The 25500-nt window shown below is 40.8% G+C and overlaps 1 protein-coding gene across 1 annotated transcript in view; it reads left to right on the top strand.

The window, feature by feature from the left end:
- Window positions 1–25500, top strand: part of THADA (THADA armadillo repeat containing) — a 334882-nt gene that overhangs the window by 56827 nt on the left and 252555 nt on the right. The window contains 5 exon segments of the mRNA XM_030557656.1: window positions 745–877; window positions 6889–6999; window positions 13225–13333; window positions 13525–13541; window positions 16284–16375. Of these exon segments, the coding sequence (XP_030413516.1) occupies window positions 745–877; window positions 6889–6999; window positions 13225–13333; window positions 13525–13541; window positions 16284–16375 (462 nt within the window).

Below are 25500 nucleotides of genomic sequence, written 5' to 3'. Positions count from 1 at the left end.
TCTCTCCTGCTCCCTTCCCCACACATCTGTATAGGTTACAGGGTGAAGACGTGGGGAAAACGTCGTTCCCTTCCACCTCATGACTTTGCACAAGGGTTGGCTACATTCCTGATAGGAGAATGTGCAGGAGCTGTGCTAGGTAGAGATGCTAGTAGGGTTAGCCACCTCAAAGTGGGAGATGGCATGGCCATGGACTTGAGCCAGAACAGACAGCTGCATACTGCACCCTTTGAAATGCTGGTGGGAGCTCCTGATCCAGTCTTTGATCCTCATAGCATTCCCTGAGGAAACTTGCTGAGTCAGATGTGATCCCTCTGGTGGCATCTACTTCTGTGCAGCACCTCTATTTCTTCCCTGCAAAAAGTGTTCTGTGGCTTAAAATGCTAATCTCTTCAAGATATTAAAATACTGTAGTTACCATTTAATACAGCATACCAGGCATTTAATACCAGATCTATTTCAGTGTCTCTAATTTTGTTTTTGTTTGCCTGGATACAACTCCCGTGCTTGGTATCCCCAAATATGTAAGGCATATGAGTAATCCCATTTTTCAAAATGGGTTGTATATTTCTCCCAACTTTGGTCAAGTCAAATCAATCCTACACATTAAGAAAAAATGGTCTTAGTTAATAAAGGTAAATAGCACTCTCTGCAACAGCAATACGGCACAGTTTATTATCTTTTAATTTTGTTTTGAACTTGTTTATCCTAAATACTTATGCATGCTTATTTGTGTCTCTGTAGATGTACTAACGAGAGTCTACGTACATTGCCACAGCAATGGTTGTACAACGTTTTAGAAGAAATTAAATCTTGTGATCCTTCTTCTAAACTATGTGCAACTAGACGCAGTGCTGGAATTCCATTCTACATACAGGTACCTACTAATGTTGCACCTGTAACTTCATATGACTGCATTTATTTTATTGCCACATCATTGTGAGGCATATAAATCCCTGAGGAGTATCAGTTAGTACATTGTGAGATTGACGAGAGTTTACCGATTTCACCCATTTTGGGTCAAATTATGCCCCTTCTAGATACTTTGTGAAGATAGATGCGGGCAGGAGTCCACATTTTGTCCCAGTTTACATTCATGCAATTTGGATTACAAAATGGGAGTATAATTGGCCGTGAGATGTGGATCTATTGACTGGTGTTTCTGGAGGATAAGAACACATGAGATTTGTGGTTTCAGTGTGGTATCTGTCAAATGTGTAATAGTTCAGAGATTGTAAATATAGCTGCTTATTTTATTTGATAAATAAAAATGTGGATATTGCATTGTGAAGAATATGCCTGTTTTCATCTGAGTGCTCCATTATGGAGCTGAACTCCATTTTAGTGACACTAATACTGTAACAAATGGAAATTCTTCTGTATTTGATAGATTTATTTGTAATTGGGAATATGAGTCAAGAACCTTCATTCTTATGTTTGTAATTTACACTATACATTTTATGATGACTGGATTTTTTTGTTTCAAATAAATATGGTTGAGCAATTCTATCCCTCTTCGAAAGCCAAAAATTCAACATTGTTGAAGTTCGGAGACAGGAGTGAAAATGTTTTTACTTTTTCTTGTCCTTTTCTTTTGTTTTCTTCCTTTCCCTTTCTCTTTCTCTTTTCTTTTTGTAAAATATTACAGATTGTGCAGTGATGGTAACTGATTTATGATTGAGAAAATCCTTTACTATCAATGCAGATTTTCTGTATAAAAAGAATATTTGAGAGAGACTGGGTGGTGTTGGGAATTGTTTGTAAGCTCTTTCTCTTTTTAAGCTTTTTTTTTCAAATCCAGCTCTGATTGATAAAGATAAAAAATTCTTACCCTCTGATATTTGCAAGTGGTATACATGAAATTAATTTGGTGGCTTCAGCCCTATTGCTGGGGAAAAGTGTTCCCATCCATATCACAAAACTTAGCACAGTTAGCACTAATTGGCACCATTAATAGCATTCTGAGAAGCCAGGTTATGAACTGGCATCTGTAAACAAGATGGATAAGCACTAAATGAGGATAACATTATCCTTTTTTTTATCTAAAACTGGTCTTTGTAGGCCGAGGTTGACATACATTGGGGGAAGTTTACACTGCCACTGTCCGTACCATACCCGTTTGGATAAACTAGTCTGGAAGGTGCTGCTTTGTCAATCCCGGAGGGAGTACTAAATTCACATCCTGACAATTAAATACCTATAAATGGAGATTTGGAACTAGCTTTGGAATTGAACTGAAACCATTTGGTAGAAGAAATGAGACGGATAAAACAAAGATAAAATATGTACAATTTTCTTACTGGTTTTCCATTTGTTTTTCTTTGATGAATAACTCCAAGCACACTTGTGATTCTCAGTAAAATTAATGAATCCTGAAACGGACTGTTGCATTTAAATAATCCAAACTATAGATTGTAGTATGTATTATAAAGTATCCTAAAAAGATAGCATTAATACATAAAAGATCTTGTTTTGTTGGTCATAAATGCAAGACTCAGTGTGGCCTTTTGCCATCAGTCTCCTGAGACATGTTTTACTGGCTCAGTAAACTTGCTCTGTTGTGTTTTAATGCTTTTATAAGATGTTCTGTAAGGTTACATGCATTTTTTAAATTACTCTTTCAGATTAAAAATATTGCTACCTAAAATAAATCTTTAAACTGCAGAGAGCAATTCTTTTTGGAAGGATAAGAGGAAGTAGTGGGAAAGGGGCTTTATTTCATTTTTGTACTATTGGTTATCGTAGCATTACATTTTTAGCCTCCTTATGTTCTGCTGAATGTTAGTCTCCCACATATTCCCCTCCATTTTATCTCCATACTCCCTCCATACTTCCTCTTCTTCTCTCCATGCTGCATGTTTTCCCTCAAAGACACTGTTAAAAGTGCCAGATACTGTTTTTGTGCATGCTCCCAATTTCTGTACTCATCAATGCTTCCATTGGCTGAATAGCTCAGAGGTTTTGCTTTCACATTTATTTTTTGCAATGTGAGATGATATTAAATGCCTAAATATTGGTTATTGAAATGGATTCTATATGAGGTTCTTCTCTAAAAAACAGAGTTAAAGACATTGATTCTTTTCCCCCTGAATGTAATCTGGTCTTGCTGTGTGATTTTTATTTATTTATTTATTTATTTATTTGATTATCTGGTATCCCTCTCTCCTGCCTCCTTCCTTAATATTGCATCACTTCTGAGCACCTGCATTCATAAGCATTTTGATTATTTTATTGTTCTTGTAATAAATATATAGTTAAACTAAAATTTAACCAGTTCAGTGACCTTTGGACACATGGTCCTCTTCTAAAATCAGGGTGCACATGTTGTGCTCTGGACTTGATGTTTCAGTGAAGTGTCTCCGGCAAGTATTTTTATGGTGTCTGAAGTGTGCTCCACAGGTTGAAAGGATTGTGCTCAAAGAGTTAGTAGAATTAGTGACTACTTTCATTTATAGAAACCGTGCACTTTAGTACTAGTTTGTAACAAAATAATGTTTAGTTAATTGTTTTTAAAATGAGGATGTTACAGCAGTACACATTTTATTGTCCATTTTGATTGTCATAGTAATTATTAGGGCTGTCAAGCGATTAAAATATTAATCGTGATTAAAAAAAGTATCATGATTAATTGCGTGATTAATTGTGATGTAATAATAGAATAACATTTATATAAATATTGTGGATGTTTTCCACATTTTCAAATATATTGATTTCAGTTACAATAAAGAATACAAAGTGTACAGTGCTCACTTTATATTTGTTTTTATTAAAATCTTTGCACTGTAAAAAGAAAAGAAATCGTATTTTTCAATTCACTTAATACAAGTACTGTAGTGCAATCTCTTTATCATGAAAGATGAACTTACAAATGTAGAGTTATATGCAAAAAATAACCGCATTAGAAAAATAAAGCAATGTAAAACTTCAGAGCCTACAAGTCTACTCAGTCCTATTTCTTGTTCAGCCAATCGCTCAGATGAACAAGTCTGTTTATATTTGCAGGAGATAATGCTGCTCGCTTCTTGTTTACAGTGTCACGTGAAAGTGAGAACAGGCATTCCCATGGCACTGTTGTAGCTGGTGTCACAAGATATTTGTGTGCTAGATGCGCTAAGGATTCATATGTCCCTTTATGCTTCAACCACCATTCCAGAGGAGATGTGTCCATGCTGATGCTGGGTTCTGCTTCACAACGATCCAACGCAATGCAGACCAACCCATATTCATTTTCATCCTCTGAGTCAGATGCCACCGGCAGAATGTTGATTTTCTTTTTTGACCATTCAGGTTCTGTAGTTTCCGCATCAGAGTGTTGCTCCTTTAAGGCTTCTGAAAGCATGCTCCCCACCCTGTCCCTCTGAAATTTTGGACGGCACTTCAGATTCTTAAATCTTGGGTCTAGTTCTGTAGCTATCTGTAGCAATCTCACATTAGTCCTTCTATTTTGTCAAATCTGCAGTGAAAGTATTCTTAAAAAAACAACATGTGCTGGGTCATCATCCGAGACTGCTATAATGTGAAACATATGGCAGAATATGGGTGAAACACAGAGCAGGAAACATATACTTCTCCCCAAGGAATTCAGTCACAAATTTAATTATCACTTTTTTTTTAAATGATTGTCATCAGCATGGAAGCATGTCCCCTGGAACGGTGGCCAAAGCATAAAGGGGCATATGAATGGTTGGCATATCTGGCACATAAATACCTTGCAGTACTGGCTACAAGAGTGCCATGCAAACATCTATTCTCTCTTTCAGGTGACATTGTAAATAAGAAGTAGGCAGCATTATCTCTCGTAAATGTAAACAAACTTATTTGTCTTAGTGATTGGCTGAACAAAAAGTAGGACTGAGTGGACTTGTAGGTTCTGAAGTTTTACATTGTTTTGTTTTTGAGTGCAGATATGTAACAAAAAAAGTACATTTGTAAGTTGTGCTTTCACAGAAAATGATTGCACTGTGGTTCTTGTATGAGATTAATTGAAAAATACTATTTATTTTATCATTTTTACAGTGCAAATATTTGTAATAAAAATAATATAAAGTGAGCACTGTACACTTTGTATTCTGTGCTGTAATTGAAATCCATATATTTGAAAATCATCCAAACTATTTAATACATTTAAATTGATATTCTGTTTAACAGTGCATTTAAAACTGTGATTAATCACAATTAATTTTTTAAATTGCTATTATTTTTTGGAGTTAGTTGCATGAGTTAACTGCAATTAACTCCAAATTAATCAACAGCCCTAGTAATTATACTAACACAGTGTTTCCTCCTTTTATCTACGTATGAAATAGCTGCATTCTCCTTAGTCTCCACCATTATTTTGAATAGATAAAATACACCAGGTGAACATCCAAAGTGAGAGTTATGGGTGCATATAGAACTGTTAACAATGCCCTGTGGATAAAGGTTACAGTGTTAAAATACAAAATTCCGGAAATGCAACAGTTAAGATAATATAAGCAGTGTTAATTCATCTACATTACACATGCTCTGTTTTACAGTATGAATTTTATAGTACAGGGCTGCCCGGGGGGGCGAGTCGGGCAATTTGCCCTGGGCCCCGCAGGGGCCCCGTGAACCCTGGCCTGGCGGCAACCCGGGTCTTCTGCGGCATTTCGGTGGCGGGGGGTTCCTTCAGTGCTGCTAAAGACGTGGAGCTACTGAAGGGCCCCCCACCGCCAAAATGCCGCCAAAGACTTGGACCGCCCATGGGTGAGTACAAGTGCCGCAGCTCCCTGCTTTGCCCCAGGCTTCCTGAATCCTCTTGGCAGCCCTTTTATGGTAGAAAGAGAAATATATTAAGCATATCTAAAAAGAAAAAATGACTCAACTTTAATGTCATGATTTATTTCTTCCATGTAACTTATTAGTTGTGGCAGAGCATTTGTGTGCATGTGTCTAGCTGGAGCTTACAAACTACATACACTTAATGCAACTGTCTGGCTTGCTGAATTCATATTCTTTGCCAGTCTTACAGTGGTTGTAAGCACTTTGGATCAAGAAAACTAATGGCATGCACACATTTGCTTAAATGCACCTCAGTATGATTGAAGAAATATTCTTTAGTACACACTCAAATGATTGTATCCAGAGCTGGTTGAAAAATTTTCAACCAAACTTTTTTCTGTTGAAAAATTCCATTTTGACAGAAAATTCATTGGGGGAGGTTTCTGAGATCCAGGAAATTGGGATGTGGGGGTTGGAGCCTAGGGGTGAGGGGAGACTAAGACTGAGAGACTGACCAGCCAGGGCACCCCACCATAGAATTGCAAGTAGCTTGGTGGATAGGGTACTCATGTAGGATGGTGGGGATCAGAGCAGTGAGTTGAACATGGGTTTCCTACATTCTATGCAAATCTCTGGCCAATTAATACTTAATTATTTATACAAAGTGGAACAGCTCCAGCAGGAGACGCTGACTGTATGGCCTGATGGTTAATGTTGCTATTATAATCTTAACTGATGACTTTTCTGACTTTTTTGGTTCTGTTTTTATTGTTGTTTGTTTTTTTTGATTTATGAGGGTGAGTGACTGAAAATGAGACCTTTTTTGAAACTTTTTTCATGAAAAATTTCAAAAAGGTCTCATTTTCATTCCACGTTAGAATGAAACAGTTTTCAAAAACTGTAATGTTTTTGCAGAATGGTATTGTTTTCCAACCAACCCCATGTCATATCAAAACTATATATTTTTTTCAAACCAATCAAAGAAAAACAGGATTAAAATCGAAACTATTGTGCAAGTTTCCCTATGGTGCTCAAGATGCTCTGCTTTAATATCTTATATATGGAGAGAGATGGTAATTGGGCAGTACTGTTGTTAGTAGATAACTAGAAATAACTAGTTACTTACGACTTTTTACCTTCCCTTAGGCTTTGTTGGCTTCGGAACCAAAGAATAAAACAAACTTGCTGAAAATGACAATGAATGAGTTAGTATCTTTGGCTGTACCTGTGAATGAATCACTCAACATAATCCCTCAGGTGAGAAGTAAAACACATCATGATATTAGGAAATAAAGTTCCCAGAACAGTCCTTTGTCAACCAGTCATTGTGTTTTTTAAAAGTAGATGTAATTCATTTTTTTGATCTACAAACATGCTAAAGGTTCGGGTCTTGAAGCATTCAGAGGTTGTGGAGTTATTGGATTCTTCATGCAAGTGAATGAGATGTTCTGAACAAAAATCCTGAACATTCTGTATTGACTCATTTGGTGTATTGACCTCTTCATGTGGTGAAAGTATACTAATTCCTTTTTATTAGAGTTTACATAATCAGATTGTTGCCCTGTAATATTTCTGAACAAATGATGAGTAAATTTTAGTATTAAGCAACGTTCCATTTGGAGTAAATAAACAAATAGTTTGTGTTCCATACATAGCATAGAACAGTAATGAGAACACACACTGAAAAATGACTCTTGTATATACTCAGCTGCTCTTCATGCTTAAATATGTGATCAACAACTTATATTTGTAAATCTTAAAACTGTCCAATTTAACGTCGAACATCTTTATTTTTCAACATTACTGTAGCAGTACTTTAAAAACTTGATCGCTGAGCATGGTTTGTAGTTAGCTAGAGTTTGTAGTATTTAGTTACTATGCCAGCTTGTTAGCTAGTGCAAAATTATGTAGCTCCATCAAAGTCAGCTTCAGTGATTACCATCAGCTGAAGATCTAGCCCAGTATGTGTAGGGAAGTACAAGAAGAATACAGTGTCTGGTGAGATAGCCCATGTATTAATCTTAGCTTAAAATTGGCAAGTTTTTCATAAACACCTGTTCCAGATTGGGTTTTTGTGTGTTTTGGCTAATTTTTGAGGCCATGTCTACATTATAAATTTATGTTGACTCAAGGTACTTTGGCATATAGCTGCCACAATTAGTACATTGCTTGTGTGCATGCATACTTGGCTCCTTGTGTTGGTGGTATGCATACTCACCAGGAGTGCTTGTGTCAGTGCAGAGAGCAGTGCACCACGGGTCGCTATCCAACCATGCAACTCTCCATCATTCAGCATGTTGTCTTTTGGGACGTTTTGGCATTGCATGATGGGGTGAAAATGAATCGTGCAGAGATGACTGGGCGCATGAGGTGAATTTCCCAGTATGCATCTGTCTCTATCCCATAATGTTGTTATCTATATCCTGTAATTTTCTCGCTTTTTTTCAAAATCCCACAAACCCACGTAGCCTTCCTCATTGTCTAACATCTCTGAGAGAAGCATGGTGGCTGTATGCCTCTGTACTATTGTCATGAGTTTTGGCAAACACAGGGTGCACAATCCTGGGGTATTTGCAGAAGCATAAGAAGAACCAAATGAGTGAGAGGCATGGTCATTCCTTGGAGGACTGATTTCTGTGGGACATAGTGAGAACCAATTCAAGGATTTTGGTGGTGTTCATGGAACAGCTGCAGATGGTGGAGTGGCGCTTCTGGGCCTGAGAAACAAGCCCTAACCAGTGGGATTCCATCGTTATGCAAGCATGGGATCACAAGCAGTAACTGCAGAACTTTTGGATGCGCACGGCCACATTCCTGGACCTGTGCGCTAAGCGTGCCTGAGCCCTCTAGCACAGTGATGCCAAAATGAGAGCTGCAAGGACAGTGGAGAAGCAATTAGTGATCGCACTGTGGAAACTTGTAATGCCAGATTGCTACAGTCAGCTGGGAATAAATTTGAAGTCCCCCATGGGGGCCATTGTGATGCAAGTGTGCAGGGCCATTAATCACCTCTTGCTTTGCAGAACTATGACTCAGCAATGTGCAGGACATAGTGGATTCATTTGCAGCAGTTGGGTTTCCGAACTGTGGTAGAGTGATAGACAGCACATATGTCCCTATTTTAGCACCAAATCACCTTGCCACAGAGTATATTGACAGAATGGGCTACTTTTCTATGATTATGCAACCGTTGGTGGATCACTGGGGATGCTTCGCTAACAGCAGTATAGACTGGTCAGCGAAGGTGCATGATGCTCGTATCTTCAAGAACTTTCTCTCCTGACTGGAGGATTAGCATTGGGGATGTTGGAATGTCAATATTGATCCTAGGCTATCCAGCCTACTGCTTGCTCCCTGGCTCATGAAACCATGTGCCAGCCATCTCAACAGCACCAAGGGAACAGTTCAATTACCAGCTCAGCAGGTGCAGAATAACAGTTGAATGTGTTTTTGGTCATTTGAAAGATTGCTGGCATTGTTTACTCATGAGATTGGACCTTGATAAGAAAAATATCCCAATTGTGTATAGCTGACTGCTGTGTCCTGAATAATATCTGTGAAGCTGTGACGATGCGGTTCTGGCGGGACCCAGCTGAAAGGACCAATTGCTCAAACAGGGCAGTTACAGCCCTAGGCTGGGGTTTTTCCACCTCTGAGGCAAACCAAACCAGCCAGACAAAAAGGACTTTGGTTTCACCCCACTGGTTAACCACAAGTCATACAAGCAATTTCCTTAGACACTCCAGTCTCCCAGTATCACCACGAGTGCCACTCGTCCTGAGGATGAATGGTTATGAAAACCAATACCCCAATAAAAGAAAACGGTTCTCTCGATCCCAAAGAATCAAGCCCCAGACCCAGGTCAATATACACATCAGATCTTACCCACAAATCACGCTGTTGCCAATCCTCTAGAATCTAAAATCTAAAGGTTTATTCATAAAGGGAAAAAGGTAGAGATGAGAGCTAGAAATGGTTAAATGGAATCAATTACATACAGTAATGGCAAAGTTCTTAGTTCAGGCTTGTAGCAGTGATGGAATAAACTGCAGGTTTAAATCAAGTCTCTGGAGAACATCCCCCGCTGGGATGGGTCATCAGTCCTTTATGCAGAGCTTCCGTTTTTAGCAAAGTTCCTCCAGAGGTAAGAAGCAGGATTGAAGACCAGATGGAGATGAGGCATCAGCCTTATATAGGCTTTTCCAGGTTTAAGAATCTCTTTGTTCTTACTGTGGAAAGTTTACAGCAAAATGGCGTCTAGAGTCACATGGGCAAGTCCCTGCATACTTTGCTGAGTTACAAGGCGTATCTGCCTTCTCTCCATGGGTCAGTTGTGTAGCTGATGGTCCTTAATGGGCCATGAAGCAGGCTAGGCAGAGCTAACATCGACTTGTCTGGAATGTTTCTCAGAAACACAGCACAAGTTTGAAATACAAACAGTATAGATCCAATACTCATAACTTCAACTACAAAAAGATACAGACATACAGACAGCATAATCATAACCAGCAACCCATAACCTGGTCTTAGATACCTTATTTGACCCCCTTTACATAAGATTTGGTGCCACTACAGGACCGTGGTTGCAAACCATGTTCTTTATGGTCCCAGTTTATATCAATAACGTCACAGAAGCAAAGGGCGCAAAGTTCCCTCAAGGGTGGAGAGGATGTAGGTGGGGAGGCTGTCTGCTGAGTTTGAACAGACTGGTGCAAGGGCTAGAAGAGTGCAATGCAGAGCTATGTGGTTCAGGGAGGCTTTGAAAGACCATTTTAACAGTGAGCCAGAGTAGTATGTGATGGTGTTGTAGTGTGGTCTGTGTGGCCCTGCTCTTTTGTGGCCTGGTAGGAATTGTATGGTGAATGCTGTAGGAGCATAACATTGTGATTGCACCCATTAATGTTGTTTGTGAATGATTTGTGTGACACATACTCCAACTGTGGCTTTCACAGGTCAGTGTATGTGAAGATGTGACTGTCTTTAATGTTCCCCAGGGTGTAGTGGTAGGGGTAGTGTAGCAACCTTTGATGCCATTTGGAATGTTGGGGAGAGGGGGAAGGTTTAGGGAGGTCCCAATGTTGAGTTCTCAGTGGGTTTCAGAGGAATGTGAACCTGGATTTGTTGAACCTGCCAGGTCTACCTGAGTCTGCTGCAGAGTCTGCCTGAGAAGCCCCATTATGTCCTGGTGCATCTCCCTCTCCTTTTCCTGTTGGGACTCCTGGGCCTTTGTCCTCTCCATTCTTTCCTTGTCCATGGTATCTGCAATGTTCATCCACCAGACCCCCATGTTCGTGGTCTGATACAGCACTGGCTTGCAGGATCTCATTGAACATATCATCTCAAGTGTTCTTCCTCCTTATCTGGCTCAGGCATTCCGTGAGTGTGGAGGGGGAGACCCTGAAGGCTGCAGTGGCAGCAGCTGGAGATAAAATGCACAGAGGCACCATTGTAAGTGTATTCACTATGGAAAGCGAAACTTGAGGTGCTGAACTCACTCATTTTTCCCCCCCCAAAATTTTAAGTACAGCATTGTCATTTCTTCTTGGGATTGCTTGTGCATGGTGTCAGTCATAGCACCAGCCACAGTGAATGTGGCCTGCTAGGGGTTGGTGTTGCATGATTCTAGTAGTATAGGGCAATGGCACTGAATACTGGCACTTTTTGTCCACCATTTTCCATTTTAGCTTTTATCTCACTCCTGAGGATAACAAAGGCAGAGAGAGAGCACAGCTGCTTCTGGTGTCTTTAAGCTGCCTGGGCCCATATGCTGCTGCTTGTACTGCAATGATGCCTGCCAAAGTTATCGCTGAGTGGCATGGAAAAGCATTCTACCATGGAGGAAGAAATAGGGCAGTCCTCCCTAGAAACCTTTAGGAGAGGATTGCAGAGTATCTCCATGAAAGTTTCATTAAGATCTCTCAAAAAGCTCCAATTTTCTCCCCCTGCCTCACTCTATAGGCGAATATAAAGCAGCTAGCAGCTCAAGTGGTCTTGGTTGTTACCACTACCTCTTCTAGCATGAGTAAATTAAATTAATGAAGAGTCAAAACATGTGTCCTGCTACTTTGGGAGCGCCATCTCTGTTATTGAGATTGCATGCCCAAGGTTCCTTCTCCTGCATTGGGCTCACCTGTGCTCGACCGGTGGGACTGGCAGGACTGCAGTGGAGTCAAAAACAGGCTCACTGTGCAGCTCGATCCACTTGGTCACCTGTCCCCCATACTTCTCCTTGCTGTTCCTGGCAGGGGTCTGTCACTCAGCCTCCTCAGAGGTATCAACGATGCTGTGGGTAGTGGTGGTTGAGTCTTTGCTGAGCAATCTGTAGTTATCAACGTTTCTGTGGCTGCTTCAGAGCTGAGCTCTTCTCCCCACACACCCAGGAGGTCCAATATCTCCTGTTTGCACCAGGCAGGAGTGTGTCTGGAGCATGTAGCTGACGTGGTCAGCTGGGAAGTTGCACACAACAATGGAGAGCTGCTATGTGTGCTTGCCAAGCCAGGAAATAAGGAAAAGGAATTTCAAAAATTCTTGGGGCTTTGAGTGGGTGTGTGTGTGGAGGGGGGGCTTCTGGTTTGGCAGTGAAGTTCACAATGCCTGACCAGAGTGGTCAGTCTGAGGCATTGTGGAGGACAGTTAGGGTCAACATATGTACCTCAGTGTCTACATTTGCACTGTAGTAACTGAAATACATCAACAATGACTCTACGCCGCTCGGGGAGACGGTGTTACTATGTTGGTGTAACGAGGCGCTTATAGCTGTGGGAAACAAATTTGACTGTAGACACACGCACAATTAGATCGATGTAAGCTGCCTATCTTGGTAGTATAGACCAGACCTGAATCAAAAAGTATCTATTTTCTCCCCCTCCCCCCAATCTCGGTTGACAAATTTAAGTATAAGTACCTGAAGCTCAGAAACGGATGATCGAATTGACTTTACTTACAAGGTTTGATGTCAGATAATCCTGAGAAATTTTGAAAATTGTCTCATTGTAATTGAAGAGAAAAAGTGCAACTTTTATGGCTTGATTTTACTTGTAATACAGAAGGTTCAGGATTTATTTGTCCAGGATAGATTGCTAAGCATTCCGGTTTTACTAGTTGTAGTAAAGAATTTGACACTGATTTCTTCATATGTTTGCTGCTGTTAAAAAATATAAATACATTTATATCCTTCAGTTTCTTTCATCCAAGAATCTCAATGTTTCATGAATGTGGTGGTAGCTAGAAAAGTGAATCATTTATTCACTTTTTTTTTCACTGTGACTATGCTTTTCAAAGCACTTTGCACAGTGCCATTGTATTGCTTTAATTGTTAATAGTGATAGGTTGATTGGAATTTAAAGTGGAAATTAAGTGGCATAAATGAGTAAATGGGTTGATTTGTTCATCTCCATGGCTATGGTTGAAGTATGTAATTTGAGGACTTTTCCAACAAAGTAGCATATGTTACAAAACAAATTATGATTTTTTTTCCCCCAGGTTCATGCTTTAAATATCCTGAGGGCCTTGTTTAGGGATACCCGCTTTGGTGAAAACATCATACCTTACATAGCAGATGGAATACAAGCAGCAGTTCTAGGTTTCACATGTCTGGGCAGTAAGTTAATCCTTAATACATTGTATTAGTTTGGAGAAGCATGTGATGGTGCTAACCAAAGCGTTTGTAATGTTTGTCAATAATTGTACCACAGCTGATGGAGTTTTTATTAACTGAACGTTCATACGTATTACAGAATGTGATGTATCTTGGCACGATACTGGAGAAAAATGACAGGAAAGCTGCAATTTGGGTCTCAGTATTGTTATATCAATGTATTTTTTGTGTTGGTTTGATGTAATGTAGAGTGTACTTCTTTCTAATTTCAAGAGTGACAAAAGTAAATTATTTTACAATTAAAAAAACATCTGGTTGGCTGATAAATAGTGAGTCAGTGCGTCATGTTAGTAAGAGTCAAGTTTGTTTTTTTTTCCTAATCATTGGATTGGGTCTCAGTGTAAGATGGTTATCAGTATGTTATTTTTAAAGTCCAATATCTCATGACCTGCCATGGCTAAAAATAAATGCTTTAAACTACTGGAAATCTGGGCTTACGTTTGTTCCTTGCCCTTAATGTTGCCCAAGTATATGTCTGGACTTTGCAGTAGTTCCCAGACTGATTATTCCGGAAAGCCTCACTTTCTTAATAGTACTTTCATCTGATTGATGATGATGAATTTATGATGTTCTTTGCAGGTAAGGGAGATGAGCTCTGGACCATGGTCTCAGTGTTTTGTGATTTATGAAAGCTGTGATTCCCATTGAACTATGATGTGCTAGTTGAATTTGATTTGATTTCTGCTGAGTGTTTCACTTGCCTTCAGTTCCCTGAGATCCGCTATTTCTGTCCTGGCCATCAACTCTGGTACTATTATTGACAGGTATCATCAATGTTGCACTTTGCAATGGGAAGCTACTCACCATCCTTAGACATGAAAAGATCTATTCTTAATCCCATGATAAATAGAGTCAATATTCCTTTTTAGATAATGTGACTGAGAAGGGGTACTTCTTAGGGTCTTGGTAATATTTATCTGAGAAACTCTTAAATTAAATATTACAGAAAACACACATATAGCTTTTGGCTAATTAACATAAAATTGTTTTTTGTTGTTTAGATACCATGGTGCATTGTAAATACCTTGGTAAATGTTCTTACACTTTTTGTACTACATAAAAAGCAGTTTGTTAAAATTTAGATATAAGTGTATGTTGGGGAAACTAAATAGGAGAAAGTAGAAAAATGTAAGAAAATCAGAAAATTCAGATGTAAGTTAAAACTCCTGAGTCTGCAGTACCATCATTTCTGTGCTTCCATAGCTATGCTCATTACAGAATGGAATATAGTTTTATATTGCTACTGATCTCTATCTGTTCCATGAGGCAGACAATGACCTCTTTTCAGGGAGGACTGGGAAAAAGCAGAACTTATGAGGCTAAGCATATGGCTCCTAAAACAGGGAGCAGGCATTGCACTGCAGAGGGGAAGGCAGAAGAACCCAGAAAGTGCTGAAGAGAAAATTCCTGTGCAAAGACAAAGAAATTAGAATTTACCTACTACTAGACTCTCCAATTGCCTGCTATATTAGCATGTATCTTTTGTCTGGTGCCAACCATTGAAAATCCATTCCAGAAAAAAACAAAACAAAAACACTATAGTCTAGGCCCCTACAGTGACACTAGCAAAACTGAAGAATATGCATGTTGTGGAGTGAGAGTTCATACTTTCTGGAGATGTTTGTGAGATGGTCCCTGGGCTAAAGAAGTTGGAGCCACTGGTAGATGTTCTTTTCCTTATTTTAAAGATTGGGAAATGGGGCAGAGGTTAGTGATTTACCCAAGGTTACACAGGAGGTTTGTGGCAGAGTCAGGGATGGATACCAGATTGCTTGCTTCCCAGCTCTGATCTTTTAACCATTAAGCCACACAATCTCCTCCATTAAACTATTTTAGGGCACTGAAATTCGTTAAACTATTTGTCTGTTCCACTCACATGTTAAATATTAACAAAGAGTCCTGTGGCACCTTATATAGACTAACAGATGTATTGGAGCATAAGCTTTTGTGGGTGAATACCCACTTTGTCAGACGCATGTAATGGAAATTTCCAGAGACAGGTATAAATATGCAGTCAAGAATCAGTCTAGAGATAACGAGGTTAGTTCAGTCAGGGAGTATGCGGCCCTGTTCTAGCAGTTGAGGTGTGAAAACCATGGGAGGAGAAACTGCTTTTGTAGTTAGCTAGCCATTCACAGTCTTTGTTTAATCCTGAGCTGATGGTGTGAAATTTGCAAATGAACTGAAGCTCAGCAGTTTCTCTTTGAAGTCTGGTCCTGAAGTTTTTTTGCTCACCCAGTGCTCAACTGGTGGGACTGGCAGGACTGCAGTGGAGTCAAAAACAGGCTCACTGTGCAGCTCGATCCCCTTGGTCACTTATCGCCCTTACTTCTCCTTTCAATCTGCTATTGTGTGGCCAGGGAGGTTGAAGTGTTCTCCTACAGATTTTTGTATATTGCCATTCCTAATATCTGACTTGTGTCCATTTATCCTTTTACGTAGGGAGTAATCCACTTTGGCCGATGTACATAGCAGAGGGGCATTGCTGGCACATGATGGCATATATAACATTGATGGAAGTTCATTCACCTGCACGTCCACCAATGTTGCGTGTGTCTGATGAAGTGGGTATTCACTCATGAAAGCTTATGCTCCAATACGTCTGTTAGTCTATAAGGTGCCGCAGGGCTCTTTATTGCTTTTTACAGATCCAGATTAACAAGGCTACCCCTCTGATGTTAAATATTGTATAGCAAACTACTTTCATCTTCCTGTGCCACTAAGAGGGATGCTAGATTAGGGACTGTTTGTCTAGTCTAGCATGCAAAATATTCTGTTGCTGTTGTAAAAAGTTCTAAATTAAATTACATCTAAATTTGAAATCCAGTTTACAGTGTGGTTTGAAAGCTGCTTAATATCTATTCCATGTTTCTTTATACATTAGGTGAGAAATTCCTCCACTCTTCTATTTAGTACCCTGATTACAAGAATTTTTGGAGTTAAAAGAGGGAAGGATGAAAATTCCAAAAAAAATAGGTAAGCTCCATCTTTACTTTTGCAAAGCATTGACTCAGCCAAGAATAATTTGAAAATGTTGCATGCTTTTATGGATTTATCTGAAGAATAATGTTACAAAAACATCTCAATTCATTTAAACTATGTTGCCAAGATTAAGCTCTTGAGTCAAAAATATCTCCCCTAACGCAGTGAACATTAATTTTAATTTAAAGTGTAATTTTACAGAAAGGGCCTGATCCTGAAAGATGCTGAGCATCTACAGTTCCCAAACACTTCAATGGGAATTACGATGGTCATCACATCTTGGGATCAGACCCCAAAATGATCCTCCAGAAGTTGAGTAACTGGTCCATGATTTTCAGAGCATTAGGACTCCCAGAGAACTGCAATTTATTATTTTTTAAATGTCTGCTATTTTTACTATACAGTGACTCATCTTGCTGGTCTTAGGAAACAATTTTATTTTTGTGTATAATATAATTAACTGTGAATGTTCTGGCTCTAGTGGCAGTCAATATGGTGGCTGATAGAGAGTTCTGAAATATTTGCTGATGACAGACAGATATATTGCTGTTGTTGACACTTCTTGCTGCTCTGTAATTGCAGGAATTCCTTGACAAATAGATGAAACATCATAATTACTACCCAAAAATAAGAGCAGTACCATACTCCCAAATTAGTTACTATGATTGTATTCATGTTGGAGAGTGAAGGAGGGGGCAACTCCCAAATACAGCTGGGAAAGGAGATCATTTGTTCAAATCTCGCCTCTGCCGACTGTGACTTAATTGGCATCACAGAGACTTTATGGGATAGGTCTCATGATTGGAATTTAGGTCTGAGGGATATAGTTTGTTCAGGAAGGGCAGACAAGATAAAAAGAGAGGAGGTATATATAGGCATAGACTATATATATGCTTGTTCTATTTTCTGGAAAGAGGAGAGATGCAGACCAGTTGAAAGTCTCTGGTTAAATATAAAAGGAGTTAAAAAGGGAAGGGTGATGTCATTGTTGGAGGTCTACTATTGACCACCAAATCAGGAAGAGGAGGTGGATGAGGCATTTCTAGAACAAATAACAGCAATATCCAAGACACAAGACCTGGCAGTAATGGGAGACTTTAAATACCCAGACACCTGTTGCAAAAGTAATACGACCAAACCCAAAATTTCCCATAAGTTCTTGAACTGTATTGGGGACAGCTTTTTGTTTCAGAAAGTGGAGGATGTAATTGAGGGACTGACATTTTAGATGTGCAGGAGAGAGGAATTGGTACTGAATCTGAAGGTGGAAGGCAATGTGGGTGAAAGTGATCATGAAATCATTATGATCCTAAGGAAGGGAAAGAGTGAGCAACAGAATGACAGTGGACTTCAAAAAAACAGACACTTAACAGACTCTGAGAACTGATAGGTAAGGTCCCGCAGGAAGAAAATCTAAAGTTCGAGGAGTTTGGAAGAGCTGGCAGTTTCTCGAGGAGAGAATATTAAAGGCATAACTGCAAATTATTCTGATGTGAAGAAAAGATAAGAAGACTATTAACAGGCCAATATGGCTCCATCAGGAGCTCTTTAGTGACATGAAAATCAAAAAGAAGTCCTGCAAAAAGTGGAAACATGGTTACTGGCCTAATGGATTAGGGAGGGAAGCAGTAGGTGTGAGAGATCTTGATTTTTAGTTAGGCTTTTGATGCAGTCGCATGGGATATTCTCATAAACAAACTAGGGAAATACTATCTAAATGAAATTACTGTAAGGTGAGTGCACATCTGGTTGAAAGACTGTTCTCAGAGCAGTTATCAATGGTATGCTATCAAACTGAGAGGATGTCTCTAATGGGGGTCCCATGGGGTCAGTCCTGGGTCTGGTACTATTCAGTACTTTCATTAATGACATGGATAGTAGAGTGGACAGTATGCTTATAAAATTTATAGATGACACGAAGCTGGGAGAGGTTGCAAGCACTTTGGAGGACAGGATTAGAATTCAAAGGACCGTAACAAATTGGAGAATTTGTCTGCATTCAATAAGATGAAATTCAGTAAAGACAAGTGCAAATTTTCACCTAGGAAGGAAAAATCAAATGCACTATTACAAAAGAGGGAATAACGGGTTATGTGGTAGTACTACTGAAGAGAATTTGAGAGTTATAGTGCATCCCAAATTGAGTATGAGTCAACAATGTGATGCAGTTGCAAAAAGGCTAATACTATTCTGGGTTTTGTGTAAGACATGGGAGGCAATTGTCCTTTTCTACTTTGCACTAGTGAGGCCTCAGCTGGAATACTCATTCTGAGCACCACACTTTATGAAAGATGGGGACAAATTTTCTTTATTAAAAACAAGTGGTTTATTTAATTCACACAAAGAGATCATCGTGCCATACACACTTATTTCGTATTTGTAAATTATAGGGCACAAAAAACTATAGGTGTTTCATATTCAGTTACTTTGTCATTTTCCCCTTCTCCCATACCTAATGGTGTGAACCTATCCATTGAGGTACAAACCCTGTGTAAAAGACTAGGAAATAAATATAAAGAACTTTATTTAGTGACAGTTAAGACTACATCAGTATAGACCCTATCCATGCAATGCCTACAATGCTGTCGATAACACTTCAGTGCTCCATAAGGCTTTCACTTCCTCATCTGACTGATACCAAAAGGCAATATGAACCTCAGCTTCTTCATACTCGTATTCTAATGCAAAATTTTAACTGTGACCTCAGCAGTATTAAGGCAGCCTAACTCCTCAGATGTATGGAGTCAGTATGTGACAGATGTGCTGATCTGTTGTTACAAGAGTGTCTGAGGTCTGTTCATGTTTTGCAACAGAGTGCAGCTTTCATGAAGTTGCATGTCGGTATCTATTGGAGGTAGCTTGAACAGGCAACCTTAATTCTGTCATATCCCTACTTTTGAGTGCTTGATGCTGCAACCTCAGTGTTCTTTTAATATAGGGTTTTTTAAATATATATGTTAAATGGATGCTGTCACATTAAATTGTACTTCTTTCTGAAACTTCTTTGTTCACTGTTAAAGTAACACCTAGTGATTACTATATCTGAAAGATCGGAGTAGAAAATATTTTTCTCTGTCTTTTCAGATTGTGTACTTTGTACATTGAACAGGACTTTGGGTGTAGTCAGTTTTATTGTTTCTTCTTTGAGTGCTTGTTCATGTTAATTCTAATCGTGCACGCACGCACGTACACAGTAGCTGGAAGATGTTTCCTTTAGTAGCAGCCATAGGGTTGGCCTGGAGGCCCCCTGGAGTTGCACCTTCATGGCACCCAATATAGTGCCCTGCCGACCCGCCACCCCCTCTGTTCCTTCTTACCACCAGTGATGGTAGCTGGAACTTCCCTGGCTCTTGCTTCAGCAAGTGGCTTAGCAGCTCGACTCTTGTTGTATTCTTGTTTAGTCAGTTAGTATAGTTTGTTACCTAGTTAAGTAGTCGTAAGTTCTGTTGCAGGGGTTGTTCCCGTTCCTTCCTTGCTGTCCCTGGGGCATGCTGCGATCTACAGGTTTCAAGACCTGCAAGGACTGCGTGAAGCGCATGCCAAAGAGTGACCCTCCCCCCCCACCTCTGGGTGAAAGTCACCAAAAAGACAGCTTTAAAATCTGTCTGGAATTCCAACCAGAACCCTGAAAGAGAGAGAGCAGAGGCTTAAAATCCTCCTCATGGAGGCAGCTCTTCGACCACAGTCGGACCCTGGTACTGGGGATCCTACCACTAGCACATCATCTTCGGTGTGGAGCATGCCGGCACCCTCTTTGAGGTACCAGGTACCAAAAAAAAGACGTGCTCAAAGAGCCTCGGCACTGTCATGGAGTGTCTCAAGGACACTCCAGCCTTTGGCACTGGTCCCAGTCACCGGTGCAGAAGAAGAAGAGGGTCGAAAGCAGTCGATCCCCAATACCTAGACCCAGAGACCAGCCATCAGTGGCACCACAGTTGGGCCAGGGCTTTGAGATGCAAGGGGTGGCCATGTCAACTCTACAAAAAACTCAAGTTCCTCATGGTCTTTCTGGCCTCCATCATTCCCTTATTGGATCCAGCAGACTGGTATGCCACCCTCAACTTGAAGGATGCATACTTTCATATCGCGGTCACTCAGCCCCACAGGAAGTACCTCAGGTTTGTGGTGAACACCCGCTACCATTTCACAGTCCTCCTGTTCAGCCTGTCAGCAGCACCTTGGGTTTTCACCAAGTGCATCGCAGCCGTCGCTGTGTTTCTGTGCAGGCACCAGGTTCAGGTGTTTCTTTACCTCGATGATTGACTGATCAAGGGCCCCTCCAAGACGCAAGTGGAGGCTCAGTCAAGTTTATCAGAGCCACCTTCATCAACCTGGGTCTCCTTTTAAATGAAGCAAAGTCCACTCTGTCCCCCGTTCAGAGGATAGAATTTATAGGAGTAGAATAGGACTCGATCAGGCCAGGGCATATCTACCGCAAGCAAGGTTTCGGGCCCTGACCATTCAAGGCCTCAGTTTCCCACCACCACAGCAAGAAACTGCCTGAAGCTTCTGGGACACGTGGCGGCTTGTACCTATGTGGTGCAGCATGCCAGGCTCAGACTGCAACCTCTTCAGTTGTGGCTGACATCAGTATACTGCCTGGCCAGAGACAGCCTGGACAGTATAGTGACCTTATCTCGCCCAGTCCTTGACTCCCTTCTGTGGTGGCGTGACGCTCAGGAGGTATACTCAGCGGTCCCCTTCACCAGTCATCAGCTGTCCTTGTCTCTAGTGACAGATGCATCAGATGTGGGCTGGGGAGCACATCTAGGAGACCACAGGACTCAAGGTCTTTTGGTCTCAGGCAGATCTGACTCTCCACATCAACGTCAGAGAGCTGAGAGCGGTACTCTTGGTGTGGCAGGCCTTCTGGGCATATTTAACGGGGCAATGTGTATCAGTCATGACGGTTAACACCTCCGCAATGTTCTATATCAGAAAACAGGTGCACACTCCTCTCCCCTGTGCCAGGAAGCCCATGTGCTGTGGGACTTCTGTGGAGAACATTCAATATACCTGCAAGTGTCGTACCTCCCCGGGGTACAGAATGAGCTGGCAGACCTCCTCAGCAGGTCATTTCATGGCCACGAGTGGTCCCTTCACCCCGACGTTGTGATTTCAGTCTTCCAGAGGTGGGGCTTTCCCCAGATAGATCTGTTCACCATGCGACACAACAGGAAGTGCCAGCAGTTCTGCTCCTTCCAGAATCAGAGCTCCAGAGCAGGTGCATTCCTCCTCCTCTGGGGAGGTTGTCTCCTATACACCTTTTCACCCATACCACTCATTCACAAGGTGATCCTCAATATCTGGAGGGAATGAGCTCAGGTTATATTGATAACTCCAGCATGGTCCCGACAGCACTGGTACACATGTCCGTGGAAGCTCCAGTTGCCTTGCTGCTCTTCCCAGACTTTCTGACGCAAGATCACGGTCATCTTCAAAATCCAAACCTCGTGTCTCTTCACCTCACAGTGTGGAAGATCCATGGTTGAACCCAATGGAGTTTTCCTGTTCAGAACAGGTTAGACAGGCCCTCGGCTGTAGAACTCTCTAGGAGAGCCACCTACCTTGCCGAGTGGAAGAGACTTTCAATCTGGTCAGCGCAGTGCCATTCGTCCCTGATGCTGGCCCCAGTGTCACTTATTCTGGGGTACCTCCTCCATCTGAAGCAGCAGGGGCTTTCGCTGTCATTGATAAGGGTTCACGTAGCTGCCATCTTGGCCTTTCACCCAGGTGAGGAGGGCTGCTCGAAGTTTGCTACCCCTATGGTCAGCCGGTTTTTAAAAGGGCGGCAGGCTATATCCTCATGTCAGTCAGCCTGTCCTAGTCTGGGACCTCAATCTGGTCCTTCTAGACTAATGGGACCACTCTTTGAGCCCTTGGCAACGTGCTCCCTCCTCTTTCTCTCTTACAAGGTGACGTTCCTGGTGAGGATAACCTTGGCCATGAAGGTGTCTGAACTCAGGGCCCTAACCTGATATCCCCCATATACTGTGTCTATAAAGACAAGTGCAGCTCAGGCCTCACCCTGGTTTCCTCCGAAGATGATGTCACAGTTTCACATCAACCAAGACATCTTTCTCCTGATGTTCTAGCCTAAGCCTCATTCCAGTTGCAGGGAGCAGAGACTCCACTCTCTGAATGTCTGCAGGGCCCTAGCCTTTTACATCGAGATAATGAAGCCGTTCAGAAAATTGGTCCAGTTATTCGTGGCAGTGGGGGACAGAATGAAAGGTCTGCCTGTGTCATCAAATGTATTTCGTCATGGATCGCATCCTGCATCCGCGAGTGCTACAACCTGGCGGGGGTTCCTACACCCCTGATTGCTGCGCATTCCACCAGGGTGCAGGCTTAGTCAACAGTGTTCCTGGTGCATGTCCATTCCAATACCCATCCTCCTTCCCCTCTGTCGGAGTAGCCGGCAAGAAGGAACTGAGGGGGTGGCGGGTCGGCAGGGCACTATATTGGGCACTATGAAGGCACGACTCCAGGGGGCATCCAGGCCGACCCCATGGCTGCTGCTGAGGGAAAAATCTTCTGGCTACTGTGCATGTGCACACACCTGACTGGAATGGACATGAACAACACATCTCGAAGAACAACAGTTACAAGAAGGTGAGTAACCGTTCTTTCCCTTGTATAGTCAGTGAGCTAATCTCACACAAACAGGGCGAGACAGAAAAAATCTTTTTAATAGAAGAGGAAAATGAGTGTAAAACCATGAAAAAAGAAGGTGTGTGTGACCTGAAACTGCTTTCAACTTTTTTTTCCTTAAAGTTGACTCGGTTTCAACTTCATGGCAATTAGTTTATAGGAAAATGGTTTGTTTTGCTATCTTATTTCTAATGTTTGTCATATACAGTAATGAATGAAACTAATTTCACTTAATATTTAAAACTATTATTCTTCAGCAATTGCATCATTTTTGTAATTATAAACGCCACTAGGTGTCGCTGTTGTTGCATATCTTATCATACAATATTCACTATATAACTGCAATTACACAATTACAGTAGGGTGACACATGCAATTCTTCTGTCTTTCCATATATTTTGCAGTATGTTTACTGTTTTATTGGAACAAAAGCTTTATATTAAAGCCTAATAATGTTTAGTTTAAATTTTTGGCAGTTTGTCATCTAAAACTTTAACATTTCAATGCCATGAGTTAGGCACTAAATTAAAATTAGCCTGTTTTTCAGATGTACTGAGCATCTGAAGTCCCATTTCTTAATTGGAAACTGTGTGTGTTTAGTACTTCTGAAAATTGGGCCACTTCTTTAGGGGCCTAAGTACGGATTTAGTGACCTATGATCACAGTACACACAGTAGTAAAGCAAGAGAACTGTATAGTTACCAGGAAATGCTCTTAATTTTTGGTAACTCCAATGGAATTTATAGTGATAACTCAATGATGCTGCATTGTTGCTGGATAACTATGCCAATTTAATAAACTAAAAAACCCTTTGTTAAAAAATCCCACTGACAAAATAATCTTGTGTTGGGTATGTTACAGTATGCACACTAAAATACATCAGAAATGCATTTGCAGAAATAATATTTGTGTTGAATCTTTTAGAAATTTAACCTGGAACAAGAATGTCAGGTTATTTAGGTAACATTGAAATAATATTAGCTTATTTTCACTTTGCTTCTGTTACAAGTTTAGTATAGGAGTTTATTCAAAATTACCTGACCTTCTCACTGTCAAATCTGAGACAGGGCCTTGTGTACTGCAGTTTTATTGCAGTATTACTACTTGTTCTCCTATCTGTATCAGGAAGACCAGGGACTTGAATCTGGGTTTACCCACTCCCAGGGGGTACCCTAACCTTTGAGCTAGTGACTATTCTGGGTTGGTTAGTTGGTCTCTCTCTCTCTCTCTCTCGACCAAAAATTTCATCTGTGAAAAAAGTTCTGTTTAGACATTTTACAAACACACAAACAGCCAAACTGAGTTGAAAAATTCCTGACCATCTCTCTTCCACATCTGCCCCCTTCTCCACTTCTGTCTCCCTTACTCCCTTCCCTTAGCGCCCTTTTCCTTTTATTTTCTTTCTATTTAGCTTTTGCCCACCTAATTAAACTCACCTCTCCTCCTTCCCTCCCTGAGAAAAAATTGAGGAACAAATGTGACATTTGATGCCATCCCATTGTTTGCTCTGCTTGTGTTCTACCCATACCCTCATCCTTTGTCTGGCTTTTCTCTTTAGCTTGTAGGCTCATCAGGGCAGGGAGAGTTCTACTCTGTTTATACAATATCTGGTAAAATGGGACCCTGTTCTTGGTTGGTCCTTAGGCACTACCCTAATAAACATGCTGAATGATAATATGTGTATTGGACAGCATGCACACCAGGGTTTATTTGTATTAGCGTAAATAAAGAAAGGACATTGACCTGAAAAATTAATGGTTGAAAAAGTAGAATATGGCTTTTTCAGGAGACTTGGATCATTCTTGCTAATAATGTTTACGATGGTGTAAGAAGGGGCGGGAGTTGTACAGTTTGAAGTTGTACAGTTTCTCCTTCCAGAGTTGTGAGGAAAGGAAATCTTCTCTAGCTGCTTCTTATGTTAAGAAAGAAATGAATATCAAAATTCAAACACTTCTGATGTGCTTTAGGGAAAGTGGTTTTGGGGATCTGGAATAACTATGGTTTAAATTCTAAATAATTTAACTTGAGCTATAATATTGAGTAAAATCAAATAAAAATTCTGTTAACTAAAATGAAGCCTTAAATAATTTTTTTTCATATATTTGAATTGGGAATATATGTCTGTAAACATTAGCACATTTGGGAAGTAAGTAGATTTGGGACAAAATTTGAGTGACAGATTTGGGCAAACTTTGAGCGACATGAGAATGAAGTGCTGTAATGGTGGAGGATGGCAGAGGAGTTTCTGAAGCAGAGTGGAAAGTTTGTAAGTTACCCAGGTTGTGTACGGCAGGGTAGTGTGCAGTGTGTGAGAAGACTGGCTGTGCACTAAGGCTAGCTAACCACTCCTTGTTGGAGCCATGGAGCACTGCTGGATGTGTTGGTTTGACTGCTCACGCAGTCTCAAAGAACTACTAGGCAGCATCCTCCCCTCATGCGGGAAAGACTTCCTGCATTCAACCCTT

The sequence above is a fragment of the Gopherus evgoodei genome, chromosome 3 (genome assembly GCF_007399415.2).
Source record: "Gopherus evgoodei ecotype Sinaloan lineage chromosome 3, rGopEvg1_v1.p, whole genome shotgun sequence".
In the NCBI taxonomy this organism is placed as follows: Eukaryota; Metazoa; Chordata; order Testudines; family Testudinidae; genus Gopherus; species Gopherus evgoodei.
This window is presented reverse-complemented; position numbering and strand designations above follow the sequence as displayed.